This window comes from Hippoglossus stenolepis, chromosome 5 (genome assembly GCF_022539355.2).
Source record: "Hippoglossus stenolepis isolate QCI-W04-F060 chromosome 5, HSTE1.2, whole genome shotgun sequence".
In the NCBI taxonomy this organism is placed as follows: domain Eukaryota; kingdom Metazoa; phylum Chordata; class Actinopteri; order Pleuronectiformes; family Pleuronectidae; genus Hippoglossus; species Hippoglossus stenolepis.
Window position 1 is genome coordinate 19,583,644 of NC_061487.1, and position 18,179 is coordinate 19,601,822.

The 18,179-nt window shown below is 40.5% G+C and overlaps 1 protein-coding gene across 1 annotated transcript; it reads right to left on the reverse strand.

Annotated features, from left to right (window-relative positions):
• Positions 1-83: 83 nt before the first annotated feature.
• neto2b (neuropilin (NRP) and tolloid (TLL)-like 2b) lies at positions 84-8,222 on the reverse strand. The gene is made up of 12 exons (XM_035155954.2): positions 7,897-8,222; positions 6,011-6,067; positions 5,690-5,848; positions 4,801-5,049; positions 4,635-4,682; positions 4,392-4,519; positions 3,459-3,560; positions 3,134-3,260; positions 2,705-2,818; positions 2,121-2,251; positions 1,948-2,040; positions 84-1,867 (listed from the first exon to the last, which is right to left on the reverse strand). Exons 1-12 carry the CDS (start codon positions 7,904-7,906, stop codon positions 1,418-1,420), a joined length of 1,668 nt encoding a protein of 555 aa, XP_035011845.1. The 5' UTR covers positions 7,907-8,222; the 3' UTR covers positions 84-1,417.
• Between the last annotated feature and the right edge of the window lie 9,957 nt (positions 8,223-18,179).

Below are 18,179 nucleotides of genomic sequence, written 5' to 3' on the forward strand. Positions count from 1 at the left end.
CTCCTGTGTTCCAGCTGCATATTTACAAAACCCATGGATTGTCACAATCGAACAACTGAAAAAAGACAACAAACACCTTTGCATGATGGCAACTTGATTTTTTTTTTTTTTAATCTATGCTTCTGGCTGTACCCATTAACTTTACTCTATTTCGTTTTTAGATTCATAATTCGATGTGCCTGAAATATGTTGCATATTCATAGACAACAATGACTGTGTAGCACAGTGATCCTGAAAGAAAGCATTTGTTGACCCCAGTGCAAGTAATAACAGTATTTACCAGTTGATAGGTCATATTGTTATTGGCAAACCAGATCACACCTTTTATTGTTTGTCTCTACATTTCAATCAACAGGGTTCTCAGTCAGAGGCGGAGCCCGTCCTGTAGCAGCAGGACTGCATGTTCATGTGCTTGTGTGTACGCATACCTTTAATTATCTGCCCGGTGAGTTTTCTGAATATGACGGATGAACCCTGCAGCCTCGCTGGCTAAACTGCGAGGCTGTGGCCTGGAAACCACTCTGGATTTCTAAATGCGCTCGTGTCCTCCAGCTCCTGGGTTATATAAGTCATTTGGCAGAATGATCGCAAAGCTGCGCCTGAGTGAGGAAAAAACTATGTAATACACACATCTGGGGAATTTGATGTGACTCTTCCCAGTTTTCTAATTCCAGGTTCATATTCTGATCTTCACTGACCTCAGCAGTGGGATACAACTTATTATAAACACTCTGTTACCAGACACAAGGAAACTCTAGTTTAACCCTGGGACTCATCGTGTCTTAGTGCCAATTACATTTTATTCTTTTGCTCACCAACAGTAACCTTTGATCTTAAGTTTGTCGGGTCCTCCACATTAGAAAGGTTAACATCTGGTAACCCATCAGTTACTCAGTCGGCCTACAGTCAACAAAGAGAGAAAGTAAAAACACAGACTAGAGTGTTTGATAAGGATAGGTGTGCCAGTGGACGGTTAGGTGTTACCTAATCCCATTATATAACACGATGAGTTCACCTAATGACAGAGGCCATTCCACCGGTCCTACCTGCTTGACAACACCTATTCAAAGACTCTCGAACACACACTTCTCAGGACGCACACATGACATCATGATATTTATTCTTATCTTTAACACAAGTAAATAAGAGATTAAACAAAACAACTGAGGTGATATTTTTTGTTTTGGTCATAAGGTAATCATGTTTCCTCATCCTTTTAGAACACAAAATATTGATTTAAAACATACTTCAACAAAATCTATTGGCTTTACAGTAAGATGTGACCACTTAAACAATAAACAGCATTACGACCTGTTGGATGTAAGAGTCTCTTCCCTGCTCCTGTATTTGTGTGAGTTCTCCCAGATTGTGGCACTGATTTGGAAAAGTTGTTTTGCTGTACCGACCTCTTGTCTTTTCAGAAGTCCATGGACAAGGATCTTTGCTGAGCCATTTCATAGTTCCCTCTCCGGCTTCCTGCTCTGTGCACATACACGTCGTACCTTCCGTCGTCCTCGTCCTCTTCGTCCTCCTCCATCACTCTGTCCTGCCGATCCAGCGCTCGATCCCCGATGCTGTGATGGCCCTGTGTTCGGCCTTGTTTCATACTAGGCCAGCTCTTCTTACGCAGACTGCTGTTCAAGTCCCTGAAGGGAGGTAAGGTGGTCTGAATTTCGCCTCTGAAAGGGGGGAGCTCCAGGGACCCCCTGCCCAGGCTGTGTGCACCCTGAGTGGCTTTGATGGAGTTGATGGAGGCCTGAGAGCCACAGTGGTGTTCGTGTATGCAGCGGGAGCCCGAGGACGATCTCCTGAGCGCCTGTAAGGACTGGAGCTCCTCAGATAACTCCCCAAGGTCCCCTGACATTTCCTGAAAACAATAACATCACATTTTCACTTTTGAAAGAACATGGCAATGTGTCAATAATCCGTCAAATTATTGAAACTAACCTTGTCTCTGAGAGTAAAGAGTTCATAATGGGGAGGGTCAAACACTTCCTGGGAGTCGCCCCGGTGAAAAAGGTTATTCTTACGTACCAACACCTTTAAAGTATAATTAAACACACTTAGTAAATCAAATAAGTCCACACCAATATTTTGTGGTATGATTGTGACTCTATTACCTTTTTCCGTGGCTGTTTGACTTGCACCAGGATGGAGATGATGAGTAACAGCAGCACCACTCCCGTAGACACACAGATTATTGTTCCGTGGGTCTTTGTGATCTGGTGAAAAAGACCTTTGCTCTTTTTCTCTGGATAATGGAGATGAAGAGAGGGATGAAGAGAGTGATAACACATGACAGCTATTCAGAGGCACTGAGAGTACATCACTCATTTGCTCGTTGCCATCCCTGCAGGACCGTCTGTATCTTTGGCTGCCAGGAACAATGCAGAGGCTTCACAGCACAACACAATTTGAAATGAAGAACTAGAAGCGAACTCAGTGGAGCACATAGCTCCACCAAGGCCCAGCTGGTTCCTCATGAGACCACCTTTAAATTCACTGGATCTGCACCAAATTTCACACACTCCTAAATATCAGTCCCCCTAAAAATCTCATCTTTGAGAAATCAAGGGATCTTCCCCGACCCCTACCCAATCCTTTCAATAGTGTTTGTGTTTTCTTGTTACAAACAAGCTGACGAGTGGAAATATAACCTCCTTGGTGGAGGTAATTACAAAGTGCATTTGCAAAACCGGATTACCTTTGCAGTTGCTTTCATCCCAGGGAAAGACACAGTTCTGTATGCCGTTGCACACCAGAGAAGTGTTGATGCACATGTTACTGTGGCAGAAGAACGCACTGCCCGCACATGGAGCTGTAACACAAACAACAGTGTGTCAACGTGTGGCGCAAAAAAACCTGACAAAGCAACAAATACATTTATGGTGAGAGGAAATTCATCTATTTCTTGTGATTCTTGGCAAGATTTAAATCTGGGATTAAATTTGATTAATTGCTTATTGAAATTGTGTAATATTCTAATATAAAGTTATCTACAACTTCTATTTTATTATTAGAAATCTGCATTATTGGATAGAAACCAAGAGAGGGCTGTTACAAATCTGCTCTCATACATCCAAAAAAAGAAAAAAGGACAGAGATTAGAAAAATGGACTGAGGAGAAACTCACGGTCTGCAAAAGAAGTGAAGAGCATCCGGAAACGGCTGAGACGGCTCGTTTCATCGGCCCACATCCTCACCACTCCCACACCAGTGTCCAGCATGATGTCGTTGGCCACTGTGCTGCAGAACTTGGCCTGAAACAAACCACACATCATTTTCTCTCACAGCTTTCAGATGTGTCGTCCCATTGAGGCCAAGGTCTGGAGAACAGTTGCTACACAGAGAGAAACTGAGAACTGAGAGAATGACAGAAGATTATATGCAACAAGTAAAGCACGTCACACCAAGAGACGTTAATTATATAGCACATAACATAAATCAGTGAATAATACCTTTAGGTCCTCAATGGCATTACTGCCGTCATAAACAGCCACAAAGTTCTTCTTGCATTCGTTGGAGTTTTCCATCTGGTATTCTAGGAATCGTAAGTAAATCTGGAACAAGGAATGAATAGAATCCGTTCATTTTTCATGCAGTTTAGAGTATTTTGCTTTCTCATAAAAGGACCAGTCTCATTTGAAGGAAGGTTTGCATTACAGGATCAGATATGAATAATTTCAAACAGCTTTACTCAATGTGTTCTAATGTAAACTGCAGGATTAAAAGCCTGTGTTTGCTGTGGACTTCATGTGCACATATGTTCAAGCTGTGGAATGATACTGTCTGAATTATTGGAAAAGTACATAAGCGCATTTATCTGGGGTTTATTGAAGCTGAAGTCCACATGCTTCATCTTTATGATTGTGTAAAGGATATGAACAAACAAACATCACACCAGATGTGGACGGGATAAAGATTTAAAATGCAGTGATGGCTGGAGACTCGGCTTTTCAACCACTATACTGTCACTTTGTGATTTTTCTTCATATTTCTTACCACAGCTATTATCACTCAATCCCTGGCATTGCACTTTGTGTAATGCTTGTATGCTGATAATGTAGGAAATGAGATCAACAGCTGTTGTGCACCAGCCAAGTGACAAAAACATGACAATATTAGAGCCAACAAATTATTCAGTTATCAATTAACTAATAGTTTTTCATTATCCATAAATCCGATATTTATTTGGATGATAAATTATGAGAATTGAGAGAAATATGTGTAGGATTGTTCAGCCTTGGTGGAGGTATTGAATCTACTAAGAGCCATCTTAGTTGGTAACTTTGGTTGAACACTGATTTAAAAAAATACTCCAAATACTGATTAATTTACTTGTCAAGCATCTAATCAGTGAAAAAAAACCAGTATCTTATACAAAACCCTACCCTGTTGTTTGTTGGGGCTCGTATAGTCCAGATGCAGTCCACCGCCTGGTCTGGCTTCACTTTGTACTCCTCATCCACCTGACTGGAACGGATCAGGCCGTCAGCACCAGACAGCTCAAACTGACAATCTGAAGAACAACAAAGGAGGCAGAGAAAGTGGAAATAAGGAGATTAAGGTTTGTGTTTGAGGGGAAACTCTTTAAAAAAAAAGAAACTGAGAGTATTCAAGTGTGCTGGCATTACCTGGAATAGGATTTAAAAGTCCTCCCACATGCAGATGAAATTCAGGGTCTTTGTGGGGAGAGATATAACAAACTGAGGGTCATCATCAGTTAGAATGCAGGTCTTTGATTGGTCAATGACAGCAGAGACATCTGATGAAAACCATCCCCCTGTGTTTTTGAATCACCTGCAGTAAAGGTGTACTGGACCTGGAAGCCGATCCCCTCCAGCTCTTCGTCACTGTAGAAGCGGATCCACATAAAGCGGCCGCTGGAGAGGACGAGTCCGGGGCTGGCGGAGCCGCAGAAACGATTGATGAGTGGCGAGAAGCTGAAGGGACCGTCCCTCACCTCGATGTGGTCAAAACGACACTCGAACGACGCCTCGATGTAGAAGGAGTCATCAAACAGGAGCTCTATTCTCTCACGGGGCAGGGCTGAGGGAAGAGTGGTGGTGTGTCACTGCGACTGCCACAGAGGTAATTCAGCAATATAATACCAACAAAGAACAGTAAAAAAAAACAAAAAAAAAACTCAGACTTCCTTGTATTGCTGAGGTATTTATAGATCATTCTTTTGCGAGCTTTGTTTGATGGTCTTCCAGTTGCAATTATGAAGAAAGTGATGCACAATATGACACCAAAGTTTGATATAAACTTTGGGATGCAAGATAATGAGGAATGCACTGTCGGAGAGTGACGGCTTGTTTGTACCTGAACAACCACAGAGGGAAAACGTGCATTGCACATAATGCGTTTGTCAGACATTGGCTTTGTTGTCAAGACGGATACAACATCCTCACAATAAAATCCAAAGATAATATGGGAACGATGCTGATGCCATTGTGGAAGGATGGAGCAACAGCCGACTGTATTATTGTTCGTTTCCGAACCAAACACATGAAACAGTGTTGACAGGGACGTTTTCTCTCCCTCAGATTCTCTTTAACGACCACCAGAGCTCACAAAAGAATCTGAGCTGACGTCAGCAAGGAAATCTGTAATATCCCCCCATCCCTAAAAAAAAAAGAATAGAAAGAAAACTGCAGCAGTGACTCAGGCTCATAGTGTTGGTTACCTTCCAGCACATAAAGGCACTCCTTGTTGGGAGGGTACGTGTTCGGGTAGTTGGGGGAGCTGAAGGAGCCCCCCTCTGTGTTTCGGACCCAGGTTCCACAGTGACGATTGCGCTGCGGCCTTTGAGAGGGTTTCACTGCTTTTGATCCCGCTCCTCCATCTGCATGTGAAACGACATCCAGGTGAGACATTGTGACGGTGAAACAAATGAAGAATGGCGCCACATCAAGGCCATCAACAACTAAGATGTATCTGTGTATCTACCAGTGAAAAAACTTTACTGATCTACAGTTAAATGTGTGTCTTGGTGTATCAGTCCCACCTTTAGTCTTCTGTGCCAGAGCAAATCCCTCCTCGATGAACAGGAGAAATATCCAAACTGTAAAATAAACCAGAATACATGAGAGGGGGACGATCAGGGAATAAAGTGAAGAGGGAGAGGGAGCATATCAGGACATGTGTGTCTACTTGCTCTCTCCTCTGAATATCTCCATGTGTATAACAAGCCAGGGGTATGAGTTCAGAAACATGGGGAGAATAATGACCTGCTGCTTCCACCATCTGCTCCAGTAACTCTTGCTCCTTTTTCTGCAGCCTTCTTTTTCTTTTTAGTCTTTTTAAAAAAAGGTTTATACATGTATCACTTTGCACAGCAATCTGCTGACTGCCATGGTGCGGTGCAAGGACGTCTAATGACAAATTAAATGTTCTTGATGAAATCATATCATTACATAAAATATGACCTAAATAGAGCATCTAGCCCGAGGGCACCACGCCACTGAAATTTGCTTTGAGTTTTCTCCAAAGTGGCAAGTTGACATGTTGGCATTTTGCTGTGTTGCTGTAAACGTCCAATGACAAACTGCCGAGCATGGAACAGCAGCTGTAATGGCTGTGGTAATTTGTAGTTAAAGCATCCCCGCTCCAGTTATACGTGACAGCTGACGAGCTAAGAAAAGACCAGTTTAAAACATTTAAGACTTTTTTTCCAAGCAGCTGCTCACATGGGTCTCTTAATGATTTAGTCCATGTTGCCACATCTTACGTTAAAGTTATTTTAAAATAATCCTTTATCCCTGATAATAATAATATGATATAATGACTGACCTTGAGAAAACTTCAAATGAGAATCTGCACTAAGGTACCGTCACAAATACACTAATGAACCCTGACGAGCAGAGAAGAGTGGAGTGACATTTACATTCACATGTACATACATACAAAAATGCATAAACTGTGGCAATGTAAAGAAGCAGGAAAAATTAGGGGTTTAGTTAAATTAATTTCTCTCCACAGAACGTCCGTAGAGAGCATGCTCTCTATATCCTTCTGTATGTGTATGTGTGTGTGTGTGTGTGTGTGTGTGTGTGTGTGTGTGTGTGTGTGTGTGTGTGTGTGTGTGTGTGTGTGTGTGTGTGTGGAGGAGGAACTTAGGCAGAAGCAGCCTAAATCCTCCTCCTGTCCAGACACTGGCTCAGCCCATGCATATGCAGTGGGTGGGGAGAGAAATTTCTCCCTTTTACTTCAAAATGAGGTTCTTTCATTTCGTGGACTCTTTTGCACCACAATACTAACAATGATAATAGATACATAGATCATATTGTACATACACATAGGTCAGAAGTCATTATTTAGGCTAAATATATATAATACAGTATCGGGAGCTGTCACTTCAGCACCATGAATGAAAACAAAAGAAAATTTGGCTTTTTCCAAAGTTTAAAAAATGTCTAAGCAGACAGGACAGTTGAATTAATCACTGATTAATGCACATACAGTTTTTTCCCTAAACTATCCTATCATTATTATTATTATTATTATTATTATTATTATTATTAAACCAGGTTAATCCCATTGAAGTCAAAGTTCTCTTTTACAGGGGAGCCCTGGACAACAGAAGCAACACAGTTTCAACAGTAAACCCATTAAAGATTAATAACATTAAAACACTTGCACACATCATGGACTCAAGAGATTTGACCAGAGCTGTAAATTCCTCCTCATCATCTTTGTGTGCATTTTTGTGCACATGAAAATCTGCAGAGTTTAAGAACAACGTAGGTCAGGAGTCATCTCAAAGAAAGATGATCACAGATCAGACTCTATCTCCCTCTCCGGTTACATCAGTAATTCTTATTCACACAAAGATCAGAAAAGACAGTTTCACTAAATGTCCTGAATCATGCAAAAATGACTAATGTCACTCACCTACAGTCATCCTCTCAGATGAAGTCCTTTCTCTGGCTTTCGATTTCAAACTTTACCAGCTCTGTGTCCCTCACATCCCTCTGCTCCGCTGACTCGATGGTCTGGATTAACGCATGGTTAGATTTACAAAACCCAACTTTCACCTCTTTACCCTAATCCCATTGGTCAAGATGAGAGAGGCATCTGGTGTGTGAAGTAAAAAGAGCTGATGAAATTCTGATTTATCATCGGACTTCCCCCCGCAGAGGAAGACACACAGTGAGAGATTCCTGCAGAGCTCAAGGGTGGATCAGTCTGACTCTTCTCTCTCACAACAGATGATCTGTCTGCGGCTGCTCGGGGTTTTAAGATTGGGCTCAGTTGGCGCGAGAAGGGGGGGAGAGCTGATTGCGCATGTGCACAATCATACACGAGTAATAAGTGATATGACAATCCACACACAGCCTGTTTGGCATAATGCTGATTTACATTTGGAAACCTTTTAAATTGAATTAGCTGACACACACACACACACACACACACAAACACACAAACACACACACACAAACAGGACAGCTGTGCCAAGAAGCTCGGTGGGTATAAATCAGACACAGATTGCCTTCCTGTGCAGTTCTGTGCAGTACAGAGAACACATTCACTGAGGTCTTCTCTCATTTTTCTCTATAGGGACACACAGTGACTGAAACATCGTTGCTGGAGCTGCTGAGCGATGAAAATGGAAGTCAAGAGTTACTACTTCTTTGATTTGTTATCTTTTGAAAACCCAACCTGATGCTTCATTCTTGGATGATCATCGGCATAAACAGCTTTAGTTGTTTCTTCTAAACAGAATGCCATCCTCCATATATTAAGCAAAAGCCTGATTATAATCTAAAGTAGTAGGCATTTACATTTCTGCTATGTCTTTAGCTTGACAATTGATGAATGGCAATTCTACTTTTGTATTTAAAAGACTGTGTTATTAATTCTTTCAGAAGTCACATTGCTTTAAGTAAAAGCACAACAGCACTGTCAGCAAAATATATTTAAATTTTAAATATTTATTGAGCCCTTAAGTGTTTTATTACCAAGCTACATATCTTAGTGTTGGATTAGTGGGGTGATGACAAAGTGTAAAGTAACAGGAAATGGAAAACAACATTACTATAATGATAAAGTACAAATTGAAGATGTACTTCATTACATTACAGCAGTGCTTACTTATAACAGCAGATGTGATTAGATAACTTCTGACCAATTTAATACATGTTGAAAAAGTCAAACTAAATATTTAATTTTTTTATGATTATAATGTTTTTTTTTCTTCCCTGCTTCTTTTAGTTCCTCTTTCTCACATAAATGTTTTTTAGGTGACACAGAAGGAAAAACAACAGTCACCAAACTCCTCAAAGGAACAGGAAACCGAAGCAGTGCAGCTCATCACGCCATTGTTTTCAAAGTCTCCAAGGTGATCATTATTCAGTGAGGTGGCACCAATTTTTCTTCTGCAGCAACAACCTGGGGGTAAATTAATTCAGCGCACACACAATATATGCACCATCATAAAGTTGCATCATCTGGGCCCGTGTTTTAAAAAATGACACGTTCCCTTGTGATTGATTATAAAGAGAAAGTGCTGCCTCAGAGATACAGAACATGAATCTTTTATTTTCCAGGGTGTGTTTGGTTTTGGGAGGATCGAAGCGACTGTGCCTAATCCTGAACCGAGTGACATTCCAACTTCAGCGAGACAGTGCGAGTGACTGGTCGTCGACAAAGCCTCTACTCTCACCCAGTATTCAAATCTGCATCTGTTGCCATGGCGACCAGGCTGCTGTCTCGCCTTCTTCGTCCTGAGGCTCACAGGAAGCAGATGTTTTGCAGAGGTTTGAAAAAGACGGAAAGTCAAAGAGGAGCAAAAGACTAAAATCTCCCTCCCTTGTGGTAACCTAAAGTCATGTTTTCTTTTGTGAGTTACTGTCATGTTAGAAAATATTTTGAAATACCGAGACGTCCTTGAATCTCAAATTCTATCTTTATTTAATTTGCCACATCCTGCAGCCCAACATTTGCTCTGAATAAAATGTTAAGTAAAATCACTTTTCACTTCTCTCTATCTCTATGAAAGAACTACATTACATTTCATTTAGCTGACGCCGACCCTAACTATTCAACAAGCTGATGAAAGTCTTCTATGATATGAATGCAAAGCTCAAAAATTGGAAAAAGGAGGAAGATCATGTCAAACAGTAAAAATGTACTCGTTACTTTGATAATTGGACAAAAGCGATTTGAAAACATTGGTGGGACCTTTTTTAGGCACATGAAAACATAATGTCTTCCAGTTGTGTGTCCGTCTAATTCTTTAGAACATGATATCTCAAGAACGCCTTGAGGGAAATTCTTCAAAATCAGTACAAACACCTAAAAGTCAAAGTCACGGTGACTCAATTTTCTTTTGAACGTGATATATCAGAAACACCAGGAATTTCATTAAATCTGGCACAAACATTCACTTGGATTTAAGAATGACCCAATTAGACTTCAGTGGTCAAAGGTCAAGGTCACTGTGACCTTACAAAACCCATTTATGCCATGTGAACGCATTATCATAAGCGTACCTCCAGAGAATCCTTTCAAATTTGGCACAAATCTTCATTTAGAATAACGGATTACCTGATTACAGTTTGGTGGCCAAAGTTTAAAGCTCACAGTTGACTCACAAATCCTGTTTTTTGGTTTTTGAACATGATATCTCGAGTCTGCCTTATGGGAATTTCTTCTTATTTTGACCAGTTGTCACTTGGACTCAAAGATGAACTGATCAGATTACAGGTTAAAGGTCACGGTGCCCTCATATGAGTCTGAAAAAAGGTCTGTAGATTGAAACTGCACTGGTTGGCAGCATACAACCACAGGGCGGTAACTGGTTCTGTGGGCTCTATGACTCTTTGGAACAATAATAAACAACGCATGGTGACTGATATCACTGCAGCACCTTGAAGCTCATAACAAAGAAAAACTGCACAGTGAAACATCATCTCAATGCCAATCCCCCAAAATCCCCCTCATCACCTAATCCTCAAAAGCACCAGCGTTGGTCCAGCAGCTGTAAATAAGACCCAAGCATTACACGTGAGAAAAGAGGTCAGCGGTCATGTGAAGATAATCAGACATCTTTTCTGTAATGTCCCAACCTTTTCTGGCGAAAGGTTGTGCAACCACTCCAGTGAAGGCAGAGACAGTAGAGAGGATCTGATGGAGCATAATGAATCCTGAATTGTTCATTTGCGGGCGCCAGGATTTTAATTAGCATTTTGATTGGAGTCTTAACCAGCCAAGTGATTGCTCTTATTAGCGTGTGCTTAAGGATGAAATTAACATCTTTAATTTGGCTTAGTGTACAGTTGAGTGAGCCAGGTGACATTGCTGGGTGAGGCGTTCGGTCCCCTACATTCTTTCCTTTTGTTTTTCCTTACTCTGCAAGAACACGCGCATGTACAGTCTGCAAAACTTCATGTATACGTGCATTTGTGTGTCTTATATTTGAAATTAATTTGTCTGAAAAGAGCTTTTAAGGACAGGGGTCTTCTCTGAGGTCAGGCATTACATGGTGGGACATTTAATGCAGTTGCAGTGTTACAATATGGTGGTGGTCTCTGCAGCTCTTTGATTAAATCCAAGAACACATTTCTAGACTCATTCTGAATCCGTGCCACTGTTGCTCGATCTGCTCGGTAACAAAGCAACAGATTGACGAATTTAAAAGCAAAGCACTTTTATCAGCTTCAGAGGAAAAGTCATTAAGATGCCACCACGAGCCTGTGATTGGCAGGAAATCCCTGTGGATTTGGCCTATTACTGTTGATGAGGAAGCACAGTAGCCTACAAGTCCCGACTTTAACAGGGTGGAACAGATTACTGTGTCCCAGTGACTTCTCATTTATCATCACATTGATTTGTGTTTCCCTCACTCTACTCCCCCCACAGGGTCTTTTACTGTTCCATCTGTAGATCAAGTCACAATTAGTCGCCCTTGTGCACAGTCTACTGTTTAAATCCTGCATTCAGCTGGAGACACAAACACAAATCACATGGTGGAGAAAAGAAATACCTTTTCTTTTTTTTTTCTTGAAGGCTGTTCATCAAAAACGCTATCTACACATACTTGGAATTTAATCATCCAGATGGAGCTTGACGTTAAAAGCCAGACTGCCCCGGGAGACCCCGCCACCGGGAGTAAACATAAATATCCTCTTCCCAGACAGATTTACAAATACTGTATGTGATACCATGCAGCAGGAGGAGCTGGTGCTGAACTCCAGTCTTATCTCTGGCCCATATGACAACAGATTAGACCAAGAAAGAAGAAAGGAAAAAAAATAATAATAATATGACCTAATTCGACAAATGTCAGAAAAACAAGTGTTAGTTTATGTAATTTTCAAAACATTTGAGAATAAAATCAGATATTTGCACTGTAGGTTCCAAATTTACTGTCAATCCTGTCGTCACATTATTTGTCTCCTTCTTCTCTGCGTTACAATCTCCATAATCTGCTCATCCACAGCTCCTACACAGAGCGGCGTCTTTTCTGTCTTAATACAAATTCACATATGGTTTGTTGTGTGAGATGTCGAGCAGGACTCACACGAACACACACAACCCCAACACACACACACACACAGTTGCCACTAATCTGCCATTTGCAAACATGCAACTGGATACAAATGTATTTAAACTCTAATTTCATCCTCTAGTCTTTTGCAGCGTGTGAGATCAGAACTTAAACTGCATCCAAGTGTAAATGAATATTTTGAGTAGAACAGATTTTGTTATTCAGGATGCATCATCTGGGAATTTGTTCCTTGAGGCATCTTTCTCATTTTCAGTGATCCGACGTGAGCCAGGAATAAAGAAAAGCTGTGACTAAAGCACATTTGGCAAAGCACCCTGTGGGGGCGAGGAGAGCAGATCTGTAGGTTGTTGATGAACGGATCTTAGGGTGTACTCTTTACTGGCAAATCCTGTTTACCTCAGCAAAATTTAAATATGCAAGACTTTCTAATTATCTGAAAATATAACAAATGATGTCATACAATACGATGCCATCCACTCCTGTGATTATTCTTTTTGAATTTAGAATTTTGGGGCATTTTGCCTTCTGATAGGACAGTAAGTGTGACGGAGGAGAGAGCGGGAAAAACACGCAGTAAATGGCCGGGTCGGAATCGAACCTGTGGCCACGGGAGGAGGGTTCAAGCCTGCAAATTCATATCCTGTTATTATTTCAACAATAGAACTTATTGGATTATTTAACCTATAATAAATGTTTATTTCAAGTTGTTTGCTTTGTGTTTGTTTACCATCAACAATATGTTTATACAAAAAAAATATTAAAATAGTACGTAAACACATTGGATGACAGCTGGGATCGAGAGCTCTACATATTTTGGAACATATTTAAAATGGGGAATGAGTCACTCCCTTGTGTTTTGCGGCAATCAAAGTTAAATGAAAGCGAAAAATCCGTAACATTTAAAGGTCACTTCCCCTTTTCCTCGGGTGTTGGACTGTGTCTGTCGAAATGAGACGAGGAAAGATTAACTGATCCCAAAGTCTGCATCTGTGACCCATACGTGCACTCGTACACGTGCACACACAACATCACCAACGTGGATCTGCCACAAGAAGAGGATGTTGGATCTCTCCCAACAGATGAGACCGTCGCCATCATGTCCACTTGAATATCTTCATTCCATTTAAGCATTCTGCGCTTTCTAAACCTCGCTCTTTTACAACATATGGCCAATCACAAGGACCAGTCTGGGACAGATGGCCAATGGCAGTGACCCTTACACAAAGTAGGGTTAAGCCAAGAAAGACAACGATTAGTCTGCTTCTCACCAATTAGGGCGCTCAGAAAGGGAATAACATGTGAAGAGGACGACGTGGAAAACAAGAGGAGCTAGTCTTTCATTTCCAGTTCGACTTAGATCACTCGGGTCTCGACCTTAAAGCCTCTCATCTGCCCTATTCAAAAATAATATACAGACAGATGCGTGCAATTCTAAATATGATTAGTTCATTACAATATTCATGGGTAAAATGTCATCCTGATCAGCATGGAACCAATGTTCAAGAAACCCAGAGGACTAATGCTCTCATGTTACTGCGTTTTATCAGATATTCCAGTCATGTTCGACCCACAAACACAGCAGGCGAGTAAAGCAGCGACAAGCTTTACTGCGGCAGCAAGAGAAATCTTCTTAGCACGGCCTCATCTGTGAATGTGGCAGCAAGCCTGGACGAGGATGAGTCCAACGCCACCAGGGTCCTCAACGATTTTTTCATAACAAATTATCGTATTTAAGCAATGGTAATAAGTTAGAAATTATGTTTTTTTTCATTTTGGTGTCTAGTAACGAACAAAAAGAGGATATGGATAGGAAGCAGCTGCGTGGGACCCTCTTGTCTAATAATTATCAGGGTCAGTGGAATTTTTATTTATACAATGGAATCACTATAGAGTGGAAAAAACACAAAAGAGCTCTCTGAATAATAGTTATTTCTAAGTGCATCTGCTGAAAATGACATCAACATGGTGACACCGCTCAACAGTCTGTGGTGATTCCATTCACGCGTCACTCCTTCATCCCTCTGATTATTTGTTGTTCCTAAAATGCGCTAAACTCGAGCGCTTCAGGGAAAATGACATTGTGCGTGCAGCTGGGTGTTAACACGCGCTTTGCCTTGAGATTTCTTCTTTTTTTTTCTCCCCACTTTTTAATTTAGTCAAATATATAAAGCTGGTCTTTGCAATCAAGGCCTAAGCACATGTAGGAAGGGGCTTTAGAGACTTAATTAAAATAGGCCCGAGTGAAAGGAAGCAGCTTTGGGTACAAAGTGATAGAAAGTGAGAGTCTGATACGAGGTTGTTCTGAACACCACAGATTGAAAGAGGGTGATAAAAGAACAGCGAGAGGAGAAAAGAGGGCAAAGGTGAGGAAAGGTTTTGTCGGGTTTTGACGAGATTAGCATGGACTTTGGAGCAAAGGGCACAGGATTAGAAACCATCAGCACTTCTCTGTGTCCTCGCTATTAAAAAAATACATTTCAAGGCATCAAACCACTATTATTGTCTGACATATCTAATAAATACTACGTGTTGATTATTAAAAGGAAATAATGCATTAGTGGTAAGAGACCTAACAAACACATTTGTGCGTTAGATGCAAAAAATACTTGAGTAGAATAGTTAATTAAAAAAAAAAAAGATAGTTACATTTAAAACTTTGATTTAAAAAATGAGCTCAGACAACAGACAGTCCAGGGAGAGAGATGTGACTTTGGATGATAAGACGATGCAACACAGTTTTAATTACAAACCACGCTGCTGCAACGCTGATTAATTCCAACATCGACAAATTGTTCTCTCCCACTGTGTGTGTGTGTGTTTGTGTTGTTCTAGGAGACAGACATAAGTAAGGATGGTGAAAGCAACAGACATTTGAAAACAATGGTTATCGTAGTATACACCAATGTATATATACTCTGTGACATTATTTCATTCACATCACAATAACCTGTGGTGTCAGTACATCTGGCACATTTCTTCTTATACAAAGTCCCTTCAATGACATATTTACTTTTTGTTTGTATGATGTTTTAATGAACGGCAGTTGGATGTGGTAGATATCAGTGGTGGAGAGATATAAAGTACTTCTTACAAATAATTACAATACTCACTTTAGCACAATATAGCCTCCATTATACTCTACTAGATTTAAGGGGCACATTTGTAGCAGCTGTTTTGACAGATGATATATACATGAAATTAGTGAATACAGAACACATCTTCAATAACATGTATATCAATATAATATATATGATATATATTTATAATATATCTCAATAAAATATATGCTTGTGCACAGTGAGGAGGTATAACATATTATTGATCAACCTTAAATTTGTGAAAATGTTTTGGTGTTTATCAAGTGTCCGGAGCAAAAATCTAATTCTTTAAATAAAAACATATATTGTGACATTTATTGTGATTATTATGAATTATGATTATGATTTTTATCTAGGACTGGGCTGTGTGAATTTTGGTTTAAGATGTTTAAGGTCACCTAATGTATTGACTTGACTTTTTCTATATCATTGTTGTTGTTGTACATTTTCATGTTCCGCATTTCGCTGCTTGCCCGCTAGGTGGCGATGAAGACCCAGTCGGCCCATGCGGTGACTCGACTCCTCGAACGCGTTCAGCGCTTTGATCGTGTTTTTATTTGTTATTTATCATTAATCACAGCCTTTGATATCCACACAGCCTCACGTGTACGCGCCTGGGGAGCAGTGCACGTGTGAGTGAATCCAATAATGTCGGCGAATCATCGGACACTTCCAACATGGATGTCAAAGAAACAGCCGGTGAAGGAGAAGAAGAAGAGCAGCAGAAAAGCCAAAGCGACGAGGTAATGAGTGAAAACAACCAACATGGAGTCCGGTCTGTGGTTTGATCCTTGAACAGAAACTCGTCGGTGTGATTTCAGGTCTGTTGTCTATTGTATGAACGAGGAGGAGCTGGTGGAAGCTGCTGTGTCGTATCTCACCGACACCGCCTGCCAGGCTGCTGCTCTCCCTCCCGACCACAAGGTGCCGCTGCTTTCTCCCCTTTTAAAGGTAGCATCATCACTTACAACAGCATTTTAATAATAATTCGAACTACGTTTTACATATTTTACATAATGTTTATTTAAACATTTATATAAAATATAAATAAATGTTTGTTATAATATAGACTAATATAAATAGAATTGAGAAATCTCTGACAAGAATATAAAACACGTTATAGTAAATTAAAAGTTGATCGAAAAGTAATTGGCCTTCTTTTACAAGCTTTAAAAACGAAGTTAGAAAACGTAGATACATGAAACCAACCATTCAATTCTTTCAGCTCATTTGTTGTCAAGCATTTCATAGAAAATAAACTCTTGAATCAATTTGTACTTATCAATTGAAAGTGGGATTTACTTTCCTCTTCAGCCGTATATCATACAACTCTCACGACTGGTTTTGCTCCTGATTGTTTCTGAATTGAGCGACCTAAGTGGTCAGAGGGAGACTGAAGATCTTTGGCATCTTTTTTTTCCTCAAATACAAATAAAAGGTTGTAAACAAAATTGTTCCAAATTAAAAAATATATAAATTGAATGCATCATGCTGTATATGTGAAAATCAAATACATTTGGACCACTGTATAGTCTTTGTACTTTTTCACATGTATTCAAAATCGATTTTGTCTACTTTTAGATAGATAGATACTTTATTGATCCAGAGGGAAATGTAGGGCCTGCATCCAGGCCCAATTTGTGCTTCACAGATGAAAAAATCGTAATCATATGTCGTACCATTTATTGCAGAGGTGATAAAATGCAGGTTATTCCCTGAAGCACTGTCTTAAAAATGAGTGTCCTGTCTCGCAGGTTGGTGACAAAGCAGTTGATGCCACTGTGATGATCAAAGAGAAACCTGCGTCTTCAAAGACAAAAGCAAAGTCAGTGTTCGAGTCTTTAGAAGAGGAGTCCTCGGACTGCACCAACGCCCAGGAGGCCACATACATTTCAGAAACAGACTTGGACATTACTGATGTGGAGACGTTGCCGTACACCGAGAGCCAGGGACTCCGGGGTCAGAGGTCAGGACCGGTTCAGGACCCCGGTGGTCTCATGAACGCTGAGCTGGACTCTGACAAAAAGGTGGAGCGCTCACAGACGCCAGCAGAAGCAGCGCAGCAGGAGGACGATGGCTTACAGCTTGTACGGGAAATATTCTTCACCTGATGATGAATTGCTATGAAATGTAGGCATGTGGCGACCAGCACTCGGTAGCACTGTAGATCTGTACATGTGTAGATGTTCTTCTACATCCTCAGCTAAACAACTGGGTCAAACCTTACAGGATAGGTGCTGATCTCTGTCATGGCAACAACAGTCATACAATCACTTCCTGTTTGACAATTTGTCCTCAAAGTCAAAGCCCAACATTTATTTTGATGCTGCAATGCTTTATATTCAGCTGAATTACAGAGCTTTCATTTAGAAAACTTTAGGGTCTGAATATCTAACATGCACTGTATTAAAATAACACCAGCTAAGTAAACTTACAATAACACCAGCTAAGTAAATCAGTCATTGACTGTAAAATCTTCATTGGACACAAAGTTTTCTTACTTTAGTCTGCACCATAGACTGTTCATAAAAAGCTATACACACAGAAACAACATAGTAACAGTATAT